The 22,853-nt window shown below is 35.4% G+C and overlaps 1 protein-coding gene across 4 annotated transcripts in view; it reads right to left on the bottom strand.

Moving 5' to 3' along the window:
- Nucleotides 1-5,619: 5,619 nt before the first annotated feature.
- The window catches only part of SRFBP1 (serum response factor binding protein 1), a 64,829-nt gene continuing 47,595 nt past the window's right edge, over nucleotides 5,620-22,853 (bottom strand). For all 4 annotated transcript variants that reach the window (XM_077911375.1, XM_077911374.1, XM_077911377.1 and 1 more), the window contains 4 exons: nucleotides 13,385-13,466; nucleotides 11,692-12,403; nucleotides 10,464-10,501; nucleotides 5,620-6,469 (listed from right to left, as the gene is read on the bottom strand). In XM_077911375.1, the coding sequence (XP_077767501.1) occupies nucleotides 6,285-6,469; nucleotides 10,464-10,501; nucleotides 11,692-12,403; nucleotides 13,385-13,466 (1,017 nt within the window). In that variant the 3' untranslated portion in view covers nucleotides 5,620-6,284. The remainder of the gene's footprint in view (nucleotides 6,470-10,463; nucleotides 10,502-11,691; nucleotides 12,404-13,384; nucleotides 13,467-22,853) is intronic.

Genomic DNA, 22,853 nt, shown 5'->3' with positions numbered 1-22,853 from the left:
AAAACCCACAATTCACCTGTGGAAAAATGGGCAAGACATGAAAAAATTCACATAAATCCATATGAAAAAGGCACTTAAGAATTTTTAAAAACTATTACACAATGCCCCTAATAAGAAAAGTGGATAGTAAAACTACCCCGAGGTAACATTTTTCACCTATCCAGTGTACAGAATTCAAAATATAGAACACCTTACTGTATTGGAAAGGTTGTGGGAAAACAGGACTCAGGTTGCTGGTGTTTAGCACAAACTTCATGGTGGAAAATTTGGCATGTTTCAAGCAAAATTACATATCCACTTACCTTTTGGCCTAACATTCTTACTCTGGGAACTTACCCCCAAGGATATAACTTCAATAATATGAAAACACATACTGTTGTTCATAGTTTCTTTGCAATATTTTTTGTAACTGTAAGATATGGAAAGTAATTTGTATGTCTAGACACAGATGAATGGCTGAATAAATTGGCGGGTCTACCTAATGGGGTACTAGAAAGTTTTTTGTTGTTTGTTTTAAATGAGGAAAATCTTTATGGACAACTGTGCAGTGATTTCTGGGATATAGTTTTAAATGAAAAAGTGTTTTTGTTTTGCTTTTTTTTTTTTTTTTTTTTTTTGAGAAACAGAGAGAGAGAACACAGTGAGGGTGAGGTGCTGAATGAGAGAGGGAAAGAGAATCTTAAGCAGGCTCCAAGCTCAGTGTGCAGCCTGATGCAGGGCTCCATTCCCATGATCCTGAGATCATGACCTGAGGTGAAATCAAGAGTCAGATGCTCAACCAATGGAGCCATCCATGTGCCTTGAAAAAAAAGTAAAGTTTATAAATATCATCTAAGAATGTTAATTTTTGCAGTAAGTGTGGGATATAAATATATATACATTTATCCATCTGTGCAAACAGAAACACAGAAAGCATATGCCAGGGACTAATGGGATGAGTTATCTACAGGGGATGGGTGGGAATGAGATAAAAAAAAGAAATAATTGAAAGCAGGAGTTGCTGCCTCTCAAAGTATATCATTTTGTCCAGCTCTGCCTTATGGAATAATGTTCACATTTCACATACATAAAGAAAAAAATGTAAATAAAATTACCAAGGATGGAAGAAAAATGCTTTACATAACATATCAGAAATGTGAATTAAAGTGCATTTCAAATGAAGTACTACATGAAAGGAAGGCAGGGAGAATGTACTAACCCAAGGTCACTTTTTATTACTCTAAAAATTGATATATAATTCACATACCATAATATTCACCCTTTTAAAGTACATAATTTAGTGGATTTTTGTTTGTTCACCAACACTACCATCCAATTCCAGAACACATTCATCAATCCAAAAAAGAATGCCATCCATATCATTAGCAGTCACTCTTCCTCCCTTCCCTCATACTTAGCAATCACTGATTTACTAATTGGTCTCTATGGATTTACCTATTCTGGAGATTTCATATAAGTGAAATCATATTTTGTGTTTGGCTTCTTTATTAACCTAATCTTTTCTAAGTTCGTTCTTGTCATACTACATATCAATACTTCATTCCTTTTTTGGCTGAATAATATTCCATTGCATGTATATATCATTATTGCTTGTCCAGTCACCAATTGATAGATATATGGCTTGTTTTTTATTTTTGGCTATTATGAATAATGCTACTATGAACATTCATGGTCAAGTTTCTTTTGGTATAGGTTTTTAATTCTTTTAGGGTCTACAGCTATTAGTAAAAATGCAGGTCATATGAGGCTTTCATTATGCCTATGCTGGTACACTTGATGGTATCTTCCAAGTCTCTGGAGATCTGTTCGTTGTCATTCATGTTTTCTTTTCCCTGTTCCTAAGACTGGATAATCTCAACTGACCTATTTTTAGTTTCACCAAATCTTTCTTCTGACTGCTCCACTCTGCTGTTGACAACTTATGCTGAATTTCTCATATCAGTTATTGTACTTTTCTATTCCTAAATTTATGTCCCTTCTTTATAATTTCTATCTCATTATTGATATTCTCTAAATGGTGAGGCAGTTCTTTTAGTTCTTTAAACACGGTTTCCTTTCATTCTTTGCATATATTCTCAAAATAGCTTATTTAATGTCTTTGTTGAATAAATCCAAAGTCTAGACCTCTTTGGGTACAGTTTGCTTTTCTCCCCTCTGCATATAGGGCATACTTTATTTCTGTATATGCTTTATAGTGTTTTATTGAAAACTGGTCATTTTAAGTAATATAAGGGTACAAATCTAAAAATCAGATATTCCCATCTCCCTAGGACTTTTCTTGTTGTTTAGTGGACTTTTTTGAACTTGTGAAATCTATATTCTTTGTTGTGTGTGGCCATTAAAGTTTCTGCTTCATTAGTTTAGTGGTATACTAATAACTAGACAGATATTTCCTTAAATGCCTGGAATTAATACTTCTCTAATTTGCTAAGAGATTTTGTGTGTGTCTGTGCTGGGGCACACCTTCAACACTTAGTCAAGAAATTGACAATTCCACCTGAGCCTTCATTTCCTGCTTGAGCAAAACCTCTAGGTCAGCTACAAGTGAGAGCTTAGGGCTTTCTCAGCTCTTTCCTGAACATACACACAGCACTATATACATGCACATGACTTGCTTGATTTCAAGAAATATATGAGAACTTATCAAAGTCCCTAAAGATACTGAATCCTCCAGATTTCCTTTTAAGCTTTTTGACAAATTTGTTTTCCTCACCTGTTAATCACTGCCTCGTACAAATGGGATGTTAAACAATTACCTCTGATTGTTTTTGAAAAGTGTATCAGGAAAAAGGCTTTCACACTGAGCAAGTTCTTAGTCAAGACAGACTTTCAAGTAGGGTCTTCCAGGGAACTACCACATTGGTCAAATAACAATTCTCAGTGAATGTATTGTTAAAGAAGCTCCAACCCTGTTGTTTCTTCCAGTGGCTGCCAGGCTGCTGGTTTTCACTGTAATTGTGGGCTGTTCGTTTTCAAAACTATCATGGATCTGAGGAGTGAAAGATGCAAATACCAGAAGTTAAAATATCACAAAGATTACTGTTCCTATCAAGATTTATCCACTTTTTTCTTGAAAAATATTCCCTGGATTGCAATACATCTGTGGTTGATTCAGATAATAGTTTTCTTCCTGCTTTTTATGGGGAAAATAATTTCTGTGTATCTTTACTCCACCATTTTTGCAGACATCATCCTAGGTCTTAGTTTTGAGACCATATACCCTGAAGCCAAACAAAAAAGAACTCTAAACATATACTGAATTTTGGCTAGTAGACTTGTATTTTTGCAGAGGTATCAGTTAGCAACCGTGAAACTAAGTTCTGTATATTCTTCGATTGAGGAAATGAGTATACTGTGGATAACGGGAACCATCTTTCTCACTGGGAGATGGCAAAAAGACACAAGACAGCCTGAGTAGGCTCCCATTAGCCAAATTAAGGACAATTTGAGCATCAAAATAAATAATGGATTCCTACTTCTGTAGTCATAGGAATCAGATTTGCTACTCTACATTAAGTAACTTGAACACTGGATAAAATAAAACATATTTTCAGACAGGTTTTTCAGACAATGGGCAAAAAGAAATACGGCAATAGTGATACCTGAGAGAGTGAAAACAAACCAGTTGAGTGCTTTAGCTCATTGCATGAAGTTTCCAAACTATACTACTTGGGCAAGGAATCCCAGGTAACTCAGTGGCCTTCCTGAAAAGACATAGTTTAGGATTTACATAAGCTGTGACTAGAATTTGTGAGGCAAAATACAAGAGAGTATGAGATGAACAGAAAGAAGTACTCTGGAGATCTTTGGAAGGATCCCCTCAAGTCTATGGCATAAGACTGGGCAATGTGTATGAAAAATATATCAAGGCCAGGGAAAATTTCACTAGAAAGGAGTTTATGAAGCAACTTACACTGGGCCAGGTATAGTTTGTGTTCCCACCTCACCAGTTTTGCTAGTAGAAAAAGTATTAAGCGGGGTGCTTAGAATGTTAATGCCTCTGGAGCCAAATGAGCCATAGGCCAAGCTTTCTCAATCTCAACACTGTTGACATTTTGGGCTTGATAATTCTTTGTTGTATATAATGCAGAATGTTTAGTAGCATCCCTGGCCTATATCCACTAGATGTGACACAAAATATCTGCAGACAGTGCCAAATGTTCCCTAAGGGTAAAACTGCCCCACATGGTGAATCATTGCAGACAAAAGCTTTAAAACAGCTACTAATATTCTGTATGTTCAAGGAAGGAAGAAAAATCTGAACATGATAAGAAGACATATCTAATGTTACAATAAAAACAACAGCAAAGAGAGAAGGGAAAAAAGAGACGAGGAAGAGGAAGATGAGGAGGAGGGGTAAGAGGATGAGGGCTGAGGATAAAACGAATGTGGTAAAATGTTATTATTTGGGAAACCAGGGTGAAGGATATGGTATGGTAAACAACGTGGCTTTGCCCAAAGAGAACTGCCTTTGCCTTTAGTTTCTTGGAGGCAATCTATGTAATATCTATAGAAGTACATTTGTTTAGGGCAGCAGCTAGCTACACTAAAATAGACAACCATGTAACCCAGGATGGGGGATTTGGGGTCATGTGGTATCAGTCATCTGGAACAATCACTGAGGCAATCAACTGATGACACTTATGTACGGCAGCCACAACAAAGAATCTGCACACCAAAGCTTCAGTGAGCTTCTCAGATGGGCAATACTCTATGCACATTGATGCCAGGATGGTAATACATCCTAGGGACAACCTAGCTTTGTTAGAATCCTCACAGACATGGTCCTATGTATCTCTTCCTTTGACAGGTTCTAATTTGTGCCTTTTCTCTGTAATAAAAAGTAACTTTCAGTAGGTTTCAGTGTGTGTGTGTGTGTGTGTGTGTGTGTGTGTGTATAGACAGGCTTCAGTAAGTTCTGGGAGTTTTTCTAGCAAATATTTGAACCTGAGGATGTTTGGGGAACCCCCCTCCCATTAACCCCCCCACAACCTGCAATTGTTGTCAGAGGTAAGTATGGTCTTGTGTGGGCTCTTTCCTCTAACTCTGTAGCTGGACCCTAACTCCTTGTGGTAGGCTAAGAAGTCTTGGCCAGACTTAGTAGTCTGGAGGACAGCTCTCAGCTTTTCAGTATGGCTAAATCTGGGTAGCCTTGGAGACCTATTTCTTTCATTTTTCCTGCAAAATTTTCATAATTAAAATTTCAACTGAAATTAATTTCAATTTTGCATAATTGACATGTCAATATAAAAATTTAAACAAGTAGAAAAAAACAAATTTTGCATTCAGCACAGAGAAAATAATTTTTTTCTGTACAATCTCTTGAATTCCATTGCTTTAGTTATCTAAATTCTTAAGCTCTTAATAGAGCTTAAAAAAATTATAGAAATGACTCTCCAGAGCTTATCAATTCCTGCTAAGCAGGGGGCTTTCCCTGCTATTAACAGTAACAAGGAATTTAGTTATCTTTATTTAGTTAACCAAGAACTTTTAATTTCTTCCAGAGAAGCAGAAGTGAAGCATTTGAAAGGATTTCTAAAATCCCATTTTCCTTTGAAATAACAGTACTCCATAGAGAGTAGTTTCTTCCTCAGTGAGTCATTTCATCATTGCACTTAGTTATCTGGAAATGCTTCTTTAATAATACCTCCTTTAGAGTTTGTCCTTATGAATTCTAATCCATGATTCCACAAAATATGTTTACATTAAAGTTCATGGTCAAGCAACTACATATTATATACATTCTTGATTTAAACAAATATTTCTATGCAATGAGATATAAAACAAATTTTTGGTTGGTTACTACATTTAAACACATATGCTGCCTAAAAAAACTGAGATTCAGAAATAAAAAACTGCCCTAGAAACTATTTTAAAACAGTCAAAAAGTAGATCACAAATAATTACAAGTATAATAAAAATATTTGTATAATTTATTATCTTTATACCCATAATAAAAGTTACTATCTTAGTTTTGTTAAGGACAACTTTTAGCAAAGATGATCTCTTTTAAATAACTACAATTTCCTCATATTTTCCATTATTATTTTAAATATATCTTCTCAAAATTTATTTTCAAGGCAAGACACAGAGCTAAACCTGCAAAATACTTTTCATGAATAAGCACAAATGAAAAAGTCTGAGATAGCTATAATCTTGAAATTCTTTCAGAGGGAATAATGTGAGTATATTATTAAAAATCAATTTAAGTATGTACATGATGTGTGGTAGGCTTATGTAAACAGAACTTTAATAATGGGCTGGTTCACAAACAGAGGTACTAATCAATCATCAAATATAATTTTTTTCCCCTGAAACACAGCAATTTTAGATTGCTGTTCTTTTCTCCTCCTGCTTGCTTCCCATGAAGGATGAAGAGGCAGCTGTGATTGCTGTTTTGAACTTTCAAATCCTCTTTGTGCGCTCCTATTAAACAGATTCTTGAGTTGAGGTTCATTTTGCTGAAAACCTAGGAGGAGAAGGCAAAAATAGTGAGGAATAACCAGATACCTAAACAGCATACAACAGAGTGTTCATTTTCTCACATCAGTATTTAAGGAAGGAATTTAGTTTTACTTCAATGGAATACATCACAGTTTAAAATCTAAGTCCAATACTAAACAGTATGAAATTGAAATATACATATGAACAGGCAATTCTGGGACACGTGCTTTCTAATCTTTTATTTTTTCTAATGTTTTAAACGGATGTTTACTGTATGTCTCCTAATATATGTTGTGCTGTCTCAGTTACATTGGCAGTAAGGAAGGAAAGAAAGTAGACAACATGGAAGGCCAAAACCCATCCCCCAACAAAACAACCCTCCCCCCCAAACCCCAAACCAAAAAGGGCATCTTATATTTTCTTTTTTTTTTTTTTTTTATTTTTTATTGGTGTTCAATTTACTAACATACAGAATAACACCCAGTGCCCGTCACCCATTCACTCCCACCCCCCGCCCTCCTCCCCTTCTACCACCCCTAGTTCGTTTCCCAGAGTTAGCAGTCTTTACGTTCTGTCTCCCTTTCTGATATTTCCCACACATTTCTTCTCCCTTCCCTTATTTTCCCTTTCACTATTATTTATATTCCCCAAATGAATGAGAACATATGTTTGTCCTTCTCCGACTGACTTACTTCACTCAGCGGCATCTTATATTTTCAAAGGAATATCATTTGTTTGTGATTACTGTATATGGAGCAGATGTAGCCAGAAAATTCACATGGACTTACTAAGATACTGGATTTAACAATGTTGATGGGAGGGATGTTTTTAAAGGGCTATTAATTGATTCTATTCCCTTCTACTACTGAACATAAAATTATTATAAAATAAATAAAATTAATTATAAAATAAATTACTGAATTTGCTCAAATATAAGACAAGGTTCTTCTCAAAGCATATAATTATACACCAGATTAAGAGGGTGGCAAGTTGTTTCACAGCCTCTTATAAGATACTTAAACTACATTAGTTTGAACAACAAATCGTGTGTGGGGGAGACATAGCAGTCAGAAAACACAAATCAGTGCATGTTTATAGAATCAGGGGGGAAAAAAGGGAGACAAAAATAAAATACGGATTTTTTTTTAAAAGTACTCCTAGGAAGGTGTAATTTCTCCTCTACGAGTTAGGTATCATTTACTGTCAAAAGCCTCCTAAAGATTTTCTTAAGAAGCAAATGTCATAATGTTACACAAACAAATGCACACAGTTTGGGTTCACATTTCTAAAATATTATTGTACAAAGAATTCAAAACATCCCAAATCTTGTACAAATCACATGTGGTCTAAAAATCTGATATAATATTAAGAGTGACTCTAGTAATGAAGAACAGAGAATTTAAATGTTAAATGAAACTTTAATAAAAAATGAGATTCAAATAAGACAGTATTCTAAACGAATATATATTTTATATAACTATGTAAAAAAATTTATATGTGTAAACAAACTGATAAACTGAATAGCATAAATATATAAGCTATGCAAAAAACAGGAACCCTTTCAGCTTGGGTCTCCTCCCAGGGAAACTATGGCAATGTCTGGACTTTACAGTTATCCTGCTGATGAATCTAAGGTCACTGAGGCACACTGCCATTTGTTTGCCAAACCTCATTTTCTTTTCCTGTTAGGGGCACATGCATGATACACTCCCCTTCCTGATTATAGTTAAATGAGGCCATGTAACTGAGTCACAGCCAACAGCATATGAACATAAAGCCTAACCATAGAAACCTCATGCTTGATCCTTTAATTTTCTCTCTGTTCCCAGTGAACACAGAGAGGTCCTGGAGGCACAAGAAGGAAAAGGGCTGCCAGCAGCACACAGGTGGTGATGAATGAGAAATGAATCACCACAATTTGGTAGTTACTTGTGATAGCCAGCAGTCTACTACAAATTGTAACCAAAACGGTACTCAGATGGAGGATACACCCATTAAAAGAGCATGCATGTTTGGCAGTGGCTTCACAATTCAGTGGTAGCTGATAAGGAAATGGGATACCCAAGGTTAAAAAGTGCATATGCTTCCTAAGCTAATGAAGTGGGTAAAACTGTGGCCACTAAGAACTTGGGAAGCAGGCTACAGGCCTAAGGAGTTTGTAGCACCAGGGTAAGTGGGTGGAACAAATAAAAAAATTAGCACACTGCTGGCTCTTTGGCCACAGACTACAGAAGAGGGAAAGAACTGGCCAGCTCACAGCAGAAACTAAAGGGAACAGAGTGTCCAGATATTTGGGAACTTAGGGTTTAGAAAAGCCTTTGGACTTCAAACGGTAAGACATGAGACAAAGAATTTAGGCAGTAAAAGTCTGTGGAGAATCAGACAAGTAGAGCCTTCTCAACCAAATATGAGAAATCTCAATACAGCAGACACTGAATGATGGTGCGGGTGGGAAAAAATTGCCTCAAACTTATAAATAAGGCAAGTTTGACAACTTAGCTCTAGGGGAACACTGTTGCTGTGGTGTTGGTGTGGTGCTGTGGTGTTCTGTGGGAACACTGTTGCTGTGGTGTTGGTGTGGTACTTAGCTCATGGATGGACTAACTAGAAACTAGGACGTCAGAAAGCCTCTATGTTTCTTGAGGGATCTGTGTTGTGAAAGAAATCCTATGTCTGGGCTGAAAAACTCTTGAATGTTAGACTTTGAAATGTCTTCAGGATCATGTATTTCTACCAGTCACTTGGGGCAACTCACAAGGAAATTATACTAGATGTCCACTTCAGATGTGGCCATGGAACACACACCTTTCCAGAACACAGAAACCATCAAGTACAATGGATAAGGAAGTTCCTCGAGATCCTTCACAATTTTTGTTTAGGTACCAGACATGTTATGTGCCTCCCAATTTTCCCTTAACTCACTGGGATTTTGTATTGTGGTTACCTTATCCCTGATCTGCCACTACATATTTGGTATGAACTGGGGACAGGCAGTCTGTCTTTTAGTGACCAGGTCACCAAATTTGGAGCAGTCATTTCCATGAAGCCAGATGGAAAGTAATGCATCACTGGTGGACGATGCTGGGCTTTGAGCTTGGATGTAGGGCCTGGGTGGGAATCTGAGCTGGCTTCCTTGGGAAGGGGGATAAAGTGTGCTCTATATGCGGGAGAGACAGTGAAATGAGCATCTTGTGAGAGTAAGGATAGTCAGCAGCAGACAGTTATGTGTTAAGAAATTCCACTTCCTTTTTCCTCCTAATCACACAATTAGATCGCATTTCTTAGCTCCCTTGTGGTTAGATGGTGTCATATAATTGAATTCTGGCTAATGAAATGTGAGCAGAACTGATTCTTGCCACTTTCAGACCTGGCGCATGAAAATGTCCTGCAAAATTTCTCTATGTACTCTTCCCTTCTGGAGGAATACCTGGAAAACTGCAGGCGGAAGGAGTGAAAAGATGAAAGGAGTCTGACTCTTGAATTACTATATATAACACAGCCCCTCTGCCAATTCAAAGTGGACTGTGATGTGAGTGAAAATAGATTTTTATTATTTTAAGCCAGTGAGAGTTTAGAATTATGTACAGGAGTCAGCCTAAACAAATACATGTAACTTGACTTGCTATAAATTAATGTGAAAATACTCTGATTTTACTCTGAACCTAGTAACATACTTACTGAACGTTTAATGGCATGATGCTAAGATATAACTTACATGACAATTTTTTTTTTCTTACATGACAATTTAAAGAATGTATTAACTTATTTAGTTCAAGATAAATCAAATAGACCCAATATTTTCTGACAAGTTTCATTTATATATCTTTCAAACTGGTAGCAGATAGGTAAAAACAATTAAAATTGAAAAAATTATACTGGTAATTAAAAGACATTCTTGTTCCCCTTCCTGTAGGTACGTAATTTATTCAGGCTATTAAGCAACTGGAACTTTTCATCCTTCTACTCTGGCAAAGCTTTAGTCAATTTCATATCATGGTCAGGCAGCCATTCATACATACCTGGGGTTTTGCTTTTTGGAGCCTGTTCTCTGGAATTTCTAAAAGAAGAAAAAGACCATTAGAACTCAAAAAAGATAAATGACCTAAAAAAACTAGGCATAAAAAACTCACTTGAAAGACTACTGTACTACTCCCTCATTGTACCAGCAATCAATAAAAAAATGAGAAAACCCCAGGTTTTAGCTATATCAAAGTTTGTTAGACCCCAATATTACTACATAAACATGGGAGTTTCCTTCTCACCATCCTTTACACGGACTTCTGGACATAAAATATCCCATCTTGGTCACCTGTGTCTACTCTTGAGGACTATGCAAATAAAGAATTTCAAAAGCCTTCTTATAGAGGGAATGAGTCACATATTACAAAAATTATTTTTGTGGGAGATGAACAGCATAGCAGTGTGCTATTCTCAAGTGAGGAAAAAAACGGAGTCTTTGGAGGCAGGTTTGGGAGATATAAATAATATTTTAATTGGTTCCAAGGTTTCAAATACAGTTTGTGTCTTTTCCATACTCTTACTTCTTTGGAAAATGGTAACATCATGTGTTTTTCATGTTTCTATTCTATTAAAAATTATTCCTGACTTATGCATAGAGTCTTCTGAGGAAGGGAGCTGTTACTGAAAAAATTAGCTAACCATGATATTTATCCTAAAACGTGAAGATATGCCCTGACAGAATTACAAATGAAATGCAACTTATTGATAACAGAAGAGCTATGCAAAATGGTGGTTGACAGCAGGGAGAGAGGCCAACATTACCACATATAAAGCAGTCTGGGGGTTAGAGCAAACACCTGTATCTACTGAAATAGTAATGTAAGAGAAAATGACTGATATTTACAATAATGGCCCTGGGTTATCAAGAATAAAACAAAACAACCATTCTTTTCAGAAAGTTCTAAGATATGAGACATTTTCAAAAGGTTTCCATCGAAAGGAAACTCAAAGTTTAAAAACTCTGATACTCGAAAGGATAAACTGAAACTAGCTAGACACATTATTTGGCTGCAGGACAGATATGGCACTACTGTATATGCATTTGCATATATTATCTGAGGATAAAGTTTGAAAGGGCCAAGTCTAAACACAGGATGTACTGTGTAAACTACATGTATGTAGGGGGAGAGATTCTCTTCTGTCATTGCTAGGATGTGCAGATATTTCATATCTTTAAAAAATAATTAAGAAAGAATAATTGTTTTAGGATAGAAAAAATACTCTTACCTTCTAGAGCCTTTAGATCCAGATAAAGAATGGAAAAATACAGACTCAAACTTCTTTAATTCCACGCTTGGCTTGGTTATGTCATTTCTTATACTCTGATGAGTTTCATGTTTATCTTCCTCCGGTAACAACACTTTTTTGGGGGGGGTTTGTTCCTTAACTGAAAAATGGCAATTACTTTCCTTCTTTCGTGTCCGCCTGACTTTCCCAATGAAGAAGTCATCACCACTGTCACTATCCTCAGACATGGAAGATTGTTTGTAAAACCTTTCTTCTGTGCTATCATCAAAATACTCTTTTTCTTCTTCTTGTAATTCTTCTCCATCACTGTTTCCACCAAGTAAGCTATTGGACTCCTTTCCTTTTTTTGTTTTACTTAAGGTTTTCATTTTTGGGTCAGCAGGTGTCTTCCGGGGATCAGAAGGAACTATACCAGCCCTTTCAGAAGGCTTTGATGGAGTATTTGGAATGTCTATAGCATTGGGTCCCTGTTCCATCTTGGTTCTTTTTTCTTTTGAATTTACTGGTTTCTTTGCCAATATTTTGGCTTCTTTTTCTTTCTGTTCACTGATAATAGTTCCTTCATGCTGTAACTTACTGGCATCATCATTTGAACACAAAGTGTCCTTGGAATGATTTTCTTCTGAAGCATTCTCTGATGATTTAACTTCAACAACATTTTGTCTTGCATCTTTAAAGGCTTTGACAGCAGCTACAACAGAAATAGCACATGATTTATTTCATCATTAAAACAAATAATATAAAACATCACCGTTTCAGTACAGTATTTCTTTTTTTAGTATATTTTTCAAAGATTTTATTCATTTATTCATGAGAGACACACACACACACAGAGAGAGAGAGAGGCAGAGACACAGGCAGAGGGAGAAGCAGGCTCCATGTAGGGAGCCTGGCGTCCCCAGGATCACACTGGGCTGAAGGCGGTGCTAAACCGCTGAGCCACCGGGGCTGCCCCAGTACAGTATTTCTTACATTATTTGGAAACACTTAAGAGGACAACTGCAATTATGTTAAACATATTTAATGGGTCTGAAATCACAAAAAAACGTTAATGACCTTAAAACTTAAAACCAAACTTGAAATGCTCAGAGGTATTCAGTTTAAAACTCTTAAAATTAATCATCTTTTCAGGCCTTGGAACTACAAAAAATAGTAAAAAACTTCACTAAGTACAAATAAATAAAATAAAATGCCAACTTTAATTTCTTTAGCAATAATGTGTTGATATGGTGGTGGTGCATTATAAATTGTGTTTTCAGACATAAAAATAAACATCTTCTAATCTGTGACAACACTGAATTCTTTCAACACAATTTATAATACACACATAAAACGAAAATTATGTGACTAAGTGGCAACATCAAAAGTAATACTATGAATTACATCAATATTTAGCAAATCAATTGTATTTAATGTTACCATGAATATGTTATATATTAATATAAATGTATTCATATGTTAAAATTTAGGAAAAAAATACAGATTTAATTAGACATCAGATAACTTCCATATTTTCAGGCACCTTCCTACATTTAAAAATATTTGAAGGAGATGTTTATAAAAGGCCCTCAAAACAACACAAAAAACCCATAGAAATAAATGAAGTAATTTATTCAAAATCATATATACGAGTGCATTTAAGTACATGGCTTAAAAGTCATCTGATTCATACCTTTTAGCACATCTATTTTTTTCTTCAGAAGAGGATGCATAGCTAGTCTGGCAACTGCTCTTTCAGTTGCAGTAGAATCAGGCTGCAAGTTTGAACAACAAACATGGGAATAAAAACAAGATAGTACTCTTAAGAAGTGCATAAAAGAAAATGTATCATAATTTTTTAAAATGAGAGGAAACAGGAATTTGTTAGTATTCTCATTAGAGAAGTCACTTGTATAATCTGATAAAAAATATAAAACTCATGATGACAAAATACAACTGCCCCCGCAACAAATAGTATTAATATGTAGTCAACTAACAAATATTCTTTGAGAACTTAATATATTTCCAGAACTCTGGTAGGCATTCTGTGTGATATTAAAAAAATGCAATATAGCTTCTACTTTCAAAGAGGGTAAGAGACCTAATTAAAAAGACTCAATTAATATGAAAGAATCAAATAACATATTAGTGATAAGCTCGGTGATATAATTTATAACTATTGTTTATATTTGATATTCCAGTTAATAGAGATGTAAAAATTACATGATGCTAAATATTTGTAGTTTGAATGTCTAGCCTCTCTACTATATTCTCATAACCTTCTACCATTGCTTGGCTAAGAGCCAACACTTCATAAACATCTGACAATGACTGAATTGGAACTGATTATATATTTAACATAATAAAGTTAGAAAATTCATGATTGGGGATAATTCTTTAAATATCATCTGTGGGATGACAACTTCCAAATTTCTAACTGCTATTCTAACTTGAGCTTGAGACTCATCTATGAACCTCCTACCTGACATATGAAGGGAAAATTCTTTTTTCTTTTTTTTTAAAAGTAGGCTCCACACCCATGAGGCTTGAACTCATGACCCAGAGATCAAGACCTGAACTGAGATCAAGAGTTGGATGCTTAACCTACTGAATCACCCACCAGGACCCCCAAGAATTGATAGCCTTCTCAAACCTACTTCTTCAATCTTTCCTTATTATATGTAATTACACTTTTGCTGGTTGGTTAGAGCTAAAACTTAAAGAATTCTTCTATCACATTTCTCCTTCCTTCATAGCTCAGTTAATCCTTTAGCACATCCTGTGGTTTCTAAATGCAAAATATATTCAGGACCCATCACTTCTCATCATTTCTACTCTTCATACTTCTGAACAATTCACTAACACTTAACTGCTGTACCAATGTGATATGCTCAAACCTGATCACTTGCTCTCTGACTCCTGATTTTCCACAGAGTGTCACAGTGAGCTTTTAAAAAAGGTAGCCAGATCACAATATGCCCCTATTTGTTCTTCTTTAAACTTTAGTGCCTTCTGATTCAGCTTAGGCTATTCCATTGCAAGCTCTTCTTTACCTGGAATACTATACTCCTAAATATATACATGGCTGATTATCTCTTACTATTCACCTATCTGCTCTAACGTTATCTCAGCAACACTTCCCATAACTATCTACTTCATATTACTTAGCATTGCATGCCAGGGTCGATATTTTCACATCTCTGAGGCAGCAGCTCTGTTTTTCTCATTGCTATAGACCTAGTGCTTAGAACAGTAACTGCTAACAGTTTGCATTCAATAAACATCCCACAGGGTAAATGAATACATTTCACTAGTGTGTCAAATTAGAGCTGTCAGCCTCAAAGTCTTTAATTTTCTCTTCATTGTTAATAGCCCACTATAAAGCTTTTTTCCCTCTTAGTAATACAAATATGAGTACATTAGTAAACACAAGATGATGGCTGTCTGAAGTCTACTGTGTTTGGAGGACTCATCTAAGCAATATTACTCAGAAAATAATTTCTTTAAATTGTATCTGTCATCTACTTATCTTGTATATCGGGTTGAATATCCCCCTAAAATTTATGTCCAAGTACAAACTCAGAATGTGACCTTATTTGGAAACAGAGTCTTTGCAGATATAATTAAAAGGTGATTATGCTGGATTAGGGTGGCCTTCAATCTACTATGACTGATGTCCTCATAAGGGGGACATTTGGATAGAGGCACAGAAAGACAAGGAAGAAGGCAGAGGCAGAGACTGCAGTTATCCTGTCACAGTACAAGGAAGGCCAGAAGCACAAGTTGGAAGAAGCAAGGAAGGGTTCTTCCCTAGAAACTTTTGAGGATCTTAGCCCTACTGCCACCTTAATTTCAGATTTCTAGCCTCCTGAAACATGACAGAATAAATTTCTGTTGTTTTAAACACCTAGTCTGTGGTACTTTGCTAGAGCAGCCTTAGGGTAAAAAACTTTGATTCTCACAGACTCTTAGATATCGCCTCTGTTCAACCTTGTCTAAGAAATGGTAGTCCATTTGGAAACTATTCACTAAGTGCAGTGTTAAAATAATCCTTTGCTTCACCACCTTGCTGGATTTCCTGAAGTCCAATATAGGACTTCTTACCCATTTTATCTGCCAGTGGAGATGTATGAGAGTATCTGGAAAGAAAACCTATTGCTGGTATCCTGATTCACTTGGCAACAAGATGGGTTGCTAAACATATAGAATATGCTTGATTTAGTTTTATAGGTTGTATATTAAAAGCTGTAAGACAGAACCCCTTGATGAGGGGCATGATTTTGAGAGTCGTATCAGAATCCTGGAGTCTACAGGCTTCCAGAGGAAAAAAAAAACACATTACACCCCCCTGCCCCCCCATACAAATCAGGAATCAAAATTGGAGGTCAAAGACCATAGAATAAAAATTTTGTAGGAAAATGATACCGAAATTAGATAAGAATAAAACTACTTCCCAGCACGCAAGGTTTAAAAGAGGTTACATCTCTTCAACTTTTCTCCCTAGAAGGTACTAAGCTCCACTAAAATGAAGAAGGATACAAAGAATGAGGTATGTATGGGATGTAACAGATGGGAGATGCAGGCCAAAGGCATTTTCAGGATGGTGGCAGGAGATACCTGGTGCATTAAACTTACTTTATTTATTTGATTTTATTTATTTGAGAGAGAGCATGGGCAGGGGGAGGGGCAGAGGTGAGGGAGACACTTCCCATTGAGGGCAGAGCCAGATTAGGGGCTTGATCCCAGGACCCCAAAATTATGGCCTGAGTCAAAGTCAAATGCTTACCCTATTGAGCCTCCCAGGTGCTCCTAGTGTATTAAACATCTTGAGAGATTTTGGTATTATACTAGAGTTTGGTACTATACTAGAAAGAAGATAGGAAACTAACATGAAAAAATAAACTGTAGGAAATAGAAATATTATGCAGAAAAAGGAAAAATGATAATTACTCACTACATGACTCACAGTCAAAATAAAAGAATCAATAAATGTACTTCTACTCTAAATTTGACCCAAGTGCCTTAGAAGGATGGAAGTTAAGGAGGGTACATATATGACACAGGGGCTGAAGGAGGAAAGAGATCTAAATTCTTATAAACCACCATTAAAGTCAATAGCCAATACTTAAAACATACTAATACACATACTGATGTATAGGGTAAATTCCCTAAAAACCAACTAAAGTTGAATGTCTGGAAGGACTACTGGAAAACTGTCCTTTTCATAAAATAGTTTTGGAGAAGTACTTGATTCTCAAAACTGGTAGCTGGCAAACTGGGTTATGGGCCAGTTCTAAACTGCTGCCTCTCAAAAAAAAAAAAAATAAAGTTTTAAGAAAACAGAGCAAAATTCATTCATTTACATACTATCCATAGCTCTGCTATATCATGTGGCAGAATTGAGTAGTTGTAACAGAGAATGTAAAGCCTGCAAAGCCTAAAATACTTTTTACAGAAAAAGTGACAACTGCTCTAATAATATGCAAGTAGAATCCCTGGGGGGGGGGCAAACTAAAAAGTTAGGAATAAAAATTTTTTTTTAGCAGGTTCATGATATTCAAAAGTCCAATTTAAAACAAAAACAGGGACACCAGGGTGGCTTGGTCAGTTGAATGTCTGACTCTTGATTTTGGATCAGGTCATGATCTTGGCATGAGACCAAGCACTGTGTCAGGCTCTGTGTTCCATGCAGAGTCTGCTTGAGATTTTCACTCTTGCTGTCTCTGACCCTAGCCTGCGCCTCATTCTAAATGAAAGAAAGAATGAATGAATGAAATCTTTTAAAAAATATATAAAAATAAAACAAAAACACTATTGTGACAGACTTTTGTTGCCAAATCAAAGCAACAAATTACAGCTTTAAATGCATTGTTTCCCTGAATGGTGATGTAATTTAAGATTCTGGCTTAGTGGGGACAATCTGGTATTTAGTGAAAAAGCAGCATGTTTTAATAGGCAGGACTTATCTCAGTACAACTGAATGTAAAAAAAATGAGAACGAAACCAATCAGTTCTGAGAAATACACACAGGCCAGAAGCCTGTTCTCTCTCTCTACAAGAAAACAGAAGACCCTCCAGCAGGAGCTGTTACTCCATAACTGCTTCTTTCACTGTATTTCCACCTTGTAGCTGCTAATAACTCACTTCAAAGGTAGTCCTCAATATATGAACATCTTTATTTGTAAAACAGATAAACTAGGAAATAACTGTTCTAATTACACGAGTTAATTTCAACTGTTTTAGTTAAGAAGTTATAGGAATCCTATATAAATTTTGACTAAATGTGTTCATACAGAATTGTTCAAAAACATATCTGCTACTATTCCAAACTCCTGCTTTGACAACTTGCTAAAAGCTCTGATGAACTGGGTATTCTTTTATTCCAGAGCTAATTACATCCCACCATCTTAGCTATAACAAGTTTTAGAAGACCACTGATAATACTTGCATGTTTAGTGCTGACTCCAAGTAAAAACTATTTTGTTAAGGATCATCATATCACTGAGCTTACTCAGCAATGCCCTGGAAATATCCCAGAGTAACTGTGATTCAGTGATCTGATTTTAGTAAATTTTATTAAAAAAAAAAAAAAAAGCTCTATAATAGGATTTATAATTATAAATTATGTATTACTCTAATAAATGAAGATCTTATTATTCTTATGTGTGTCTTCCCCTATAACTGTACTTTTATATCACAACCTTTGTGGAGGGCATACTTGAAGAGAATATCAGGTTAGCAAGAAGTTAAGACTGATTTTTAAAAAGGCAACTGCACTGCATGATACCAGGGGTGCCATCACATTGGGAGAGTGTAGGGTAGAGCTTATGCATCCATATGGAATAGCAGTGAGCTTATTTATTTATTTAAAGATTTTATTTATTCAGAGAGACACACACAGAAAGAGAGGCAGAGACACAGGCAAGGAGAAGCAGGCTCCATGCAGGGAACCCAATGTGGGACTTGATCCCAGGTCTCTAAGGTCACACCCTGGGCTGAAGGCGGCGCTAAACCGCTGGGCCACAAGGGCTGCCCTAGCAGTGAGTTTAAAGAACATAAAAGGCTTGAGTCTACAAGGTATACAGATATATATATATAATAGTCACTAATCAGGTATGATTACTTAACAACTTAGTATGTAGAATTATATATACCACAGCCTCACTTCTGTAATTATATGGAATTTGTGTTTTTTTAAACAGTAAATGCCATCAGTAAATAAAAATACTATCCTGTCAAAAGTATTTTATTGATAAAAGTAGTTACTTTTAAATATTATATAAAACATATTCTCATCCTTTATGTTTCTTAAGTTTGGCAACTAATATGTACTGACTATGTGGCTTATTTAGGAAATGTATGAGGTGTGGGCATTTAGTTTCCTGTTATCATTCCACACCAGAGAATACATTTTATGCCCCTGGGAAAGTTTTAAATAGCTATAAACATGAGCTCCAATTTATACTATGAGGCAGTGTCCATGTTAACAGTGGCTAAGATAAACACTACTACACAGGTAGGAATGTAATTCTGTTTAAAAGAATGTAGTAAAGGGGATCCCTGGGTGGCGCAGCGGTTTAGCGCCTGCCTTTGGCCCAGGGCGCGATCCTGGAGACCCGGGATCGAATCCCACATCGGGCTCCCGGTGCATGGAGCCTGCTTCTCCCTCTGCCTATGTCTCTGCCTCCCTCTCTCTCTCTGTGTGACTATCATAAATTAAAAAAAAAAAAAAAAAAAAAAAGAATGTAGTTAAGAACAACAGGTTGAAAATAAGTGACTTCCTGAATTAATATGAACTCTTTTCAAACTCTTTCAAAAAACTGTAGATGGAACAATCCTAAACTCACTTTACAAAGTCATTAAAACTGTGATATCAAAACCAGATAAGAATACTACAAAAAAAGAAAACTATAGTTCTATATCCCTGATAAATATATGTAAAAATTCTAGACAAAATTCTAGCAAATCAAACTCTGTAGCACAATAAAAAGTGGAATCATTGAAATGCAAGCATGGTTCAATATATGCAAGTCAATTTACATTATGCATTACACCAGCAGAGTAAAAATCCTATGATTTTCTCTCTAGATGCAGAAAGAGAAAATTCAACAATCTTTCATGATAAAAGCTCTAAAAGAGGATATAAAAAGCCTATTTCAACATAATAAAGGTCATATATAACAAACCTAGAGCTAATAAATTCAACAGTAATAAACTGAAAGCTTTTCCTCTGAAGTCAGAAACAAGGGAGCCCATTCTTGCTATTTTTTTTTCAATATGGGACTAGAAACCCTAGCCAGAGCAATTACGTGAGAAAAAGAAATAAAAAGCATCCAAGTTAGAAAAAAGTAAAATGGTCTCTGTTTATGTGGTATGCAGTTATATAAAGAAAATCCTAAAAACTCCAAAAAACAAAACTAATAAATAACTTCAGGAAAGTTACTGGATAGGACACCAATGTACAAAAATCCAGTTGCATTCCTATGAAATATCTGAAAGATAAATAAAACAATCCTATTTATAATACCATCAAAAATAATCAAATGCTTGGGAATAAGTACAACAAAGAAAGTGAAAGATCTGTATATTGAAGATTCTAAGACTTAAATGACAGAAACTGAAGAGGACACAAAAAATTGGAAAAATATCTCATCATTATGGATTGGAAAAACTATTATTGTTAAAATATCCATAGTACTCAAATATATCTATAAATTCAATGTAATCCCTATCAAAATCCCAGTGGCATTTTTCATAGGAAAATAAAATTCCTAAAATTGGTATGGAACTTCAAAAGATCCCCAAGAGCCATAACAATCTTGAGAAAGAAGAACAAAGATGGAGGCATTATGCTTCCTAATTTCAAACTACAATACAAAGCTGCAAAAATAAAACCAGTATGGTACTGACATTAAAACAGATACATATAGTAATGGAAGAGAATTGAGAATGTACATACAGTAAATTGCTATTTGACAAGAAAGCCAAGAATACCTGACAGGCGAAAAGACAGTCTTTTCAAAAAATGATATGGAAAAACTGGATATTCATATGCTAAAGAATGAAACTAGACCCATATCCTACACGACTCATAAAAATTAACTTGAATTGGACTAAAAAGACTTAAATGTGAAACCTGAGACCGTTAAGACTCCTAGGAACACGTACGGAAAAAACTTCCTTGACTCTGGTCTTGGCAATGAGTTTTTGGATGTGACACCAACAGCACAAGCAACAAAAGCAAAAATAAACAAGTGGGGCTACATCAAACTACAAATTTACCGCAAGACAAAAGAAACAATCAACAAAATGAAAAGGCAATCTACACTATCAGAGAAAATGTTTGCAAACTGTATCTCAGACAAGGGGCTAATATCCACAGTATGGAAGGAACTCATACAATGCAACAGTAAATAAATAAAATAAAATAAAAATCTGACTAAAAAATGGGCAGAGGACTTGAACAAATATTTTTCCAAAGAAAAAGTAGCCGAGAGGTACATGAAAAGAAGCTCAACACTAATAATCACTGGGGGAAATGTAAATCAAAACCACAATGAGATATTACCTCACACTTGTCAGAATGGTATCAAAAAAAAAAAAAAAAGAAAAGAACAAAAAAAAACAAAAACAAAACAAAAAAAAAGAACTAACAAGTGCTGGCAAGTCTGTGGAGAAAAGGGAACCCTGGAGCACTGCTGGTGAGAATGCAAACTGGTACAGACACTAGGGAAAACAGATGAGGTTCCTCAACAAATTAGTACTAGAGCTACCATATGATCCAGCAATCCCACTCCAGCTATACACTTGAAGCAAATGAAATCACTATCTCAAAGAGATACTGTATTCACTGAAGTATCAGTCATGACAACCAAGAGGAGGAAACAACCAAGAGTCCACTGACAAATGAAATGAATACAGAAAACATGGTGCGTGTGTGTGTGTGTGTGTGTAGATAGATGTATACATACAGAAATGAGATATCTATATATACATCTATCTACACAAAATGGAATATTATTTAGTTATGAGAAAGAAGAACATCCTTCTATCTACAACAATATGGATGAACCTGGTAGGCATTACAACGAGTGAAAGAAATCATACAGAGAAAGACAAAGGCTGCATAGTATAACTTATATGTGGAATCTTAAAAAAAGAAACTTACAGAGGCAATAACAGACTGTTGGTTACCACAGACTTGTGGTGGCAATGGAGGAAACAGGGAGATTTTGGTCAAAGGGTATAAACTTCCAATTAAAAGATGAGTAAGTTCTACAGATCTGATATTTAGCTGGTGGTTACAGACAACAACATTATACACTTTAAAGTTTGTTTTTTTTTTTCAATTTAAAGTTTCTAAAGGAGTAAATCTTAAATGCATGCAACACACACAAAACTAATTACATAAGGTGACGGACATGATAATTAACCATCTTATGGTAATTTTTCATAATATATATGCGTATCAAACCTTCAAGTTGTATAACTTAAACCTATACAGTATTTGTTATATGTCAATTATATCTCAATAAAGCTAGAATAAAAAAATACAAAATTTTTTACCAAAATATTTGAAGTTAATGTATCAGCATCTTTAGGCAAAAAGAAAAGAAATAGCTTCTCAACTTCTCATTCATTTAACTGGAAATCTACTTATCAATAATGTAGTCTTGTAGGTATGTGATAAACCTACTTTGTACCATAATATTTGAGAATACACATTTTAGTATGTCCTATTGCTTCTAAGTTTTATAAATGGGCAATTTTGTTAAAGTTGGCTACATAATATCATCACCAAATATCTTAGAGAACAAACTACTCTTGTTTACTGAAATATGAAAATGTCAGTTATTTAAGAATACTTAAACATCAAAAGATAATGCAGTGTAGAAATGCCATAAAACTCTTGCTGAGTATGTGAGGGTGCACAAAACATTTAATTTTTTTTTGGCAAAACAAAACAACACTGAGAAGGTAAGGCCTGGCATTTTTACATCTGATGCAATCAGGCCTTTGAAGGGCATCAAAAATGCATTACCAGAATGTGGGATCTGGAAGGGTTTATTAGAGAAATGAAGGAAAAAAAAAAAGAAACAAAACAAAATAAAAAAAAGCAAGAGCCAGACAGTAAGTGAACTGCATGAATGGCAAAGCAACAC

The sequence above is a fragment of the Canis aureus genome, chromosome 10 (assembly GCF_053574225.1).
Source record: "Canis aureus isolate CA01 chromosome 10, VMU_Caureus_v.1.0, whole genome shotgun sequence".
NCBI classification, from domain to species: domain Eukaryota; kingdom Metazoa; phylum Chordata; class Mammalia; order Carnivora; family Canidae; genus Canis; species Canis aureus.
The sequence above is the reverse complement of the archived record's forward strand: the minus strand, read 5'-3'. Positions and strand labels throughout refer to the sequence as shown.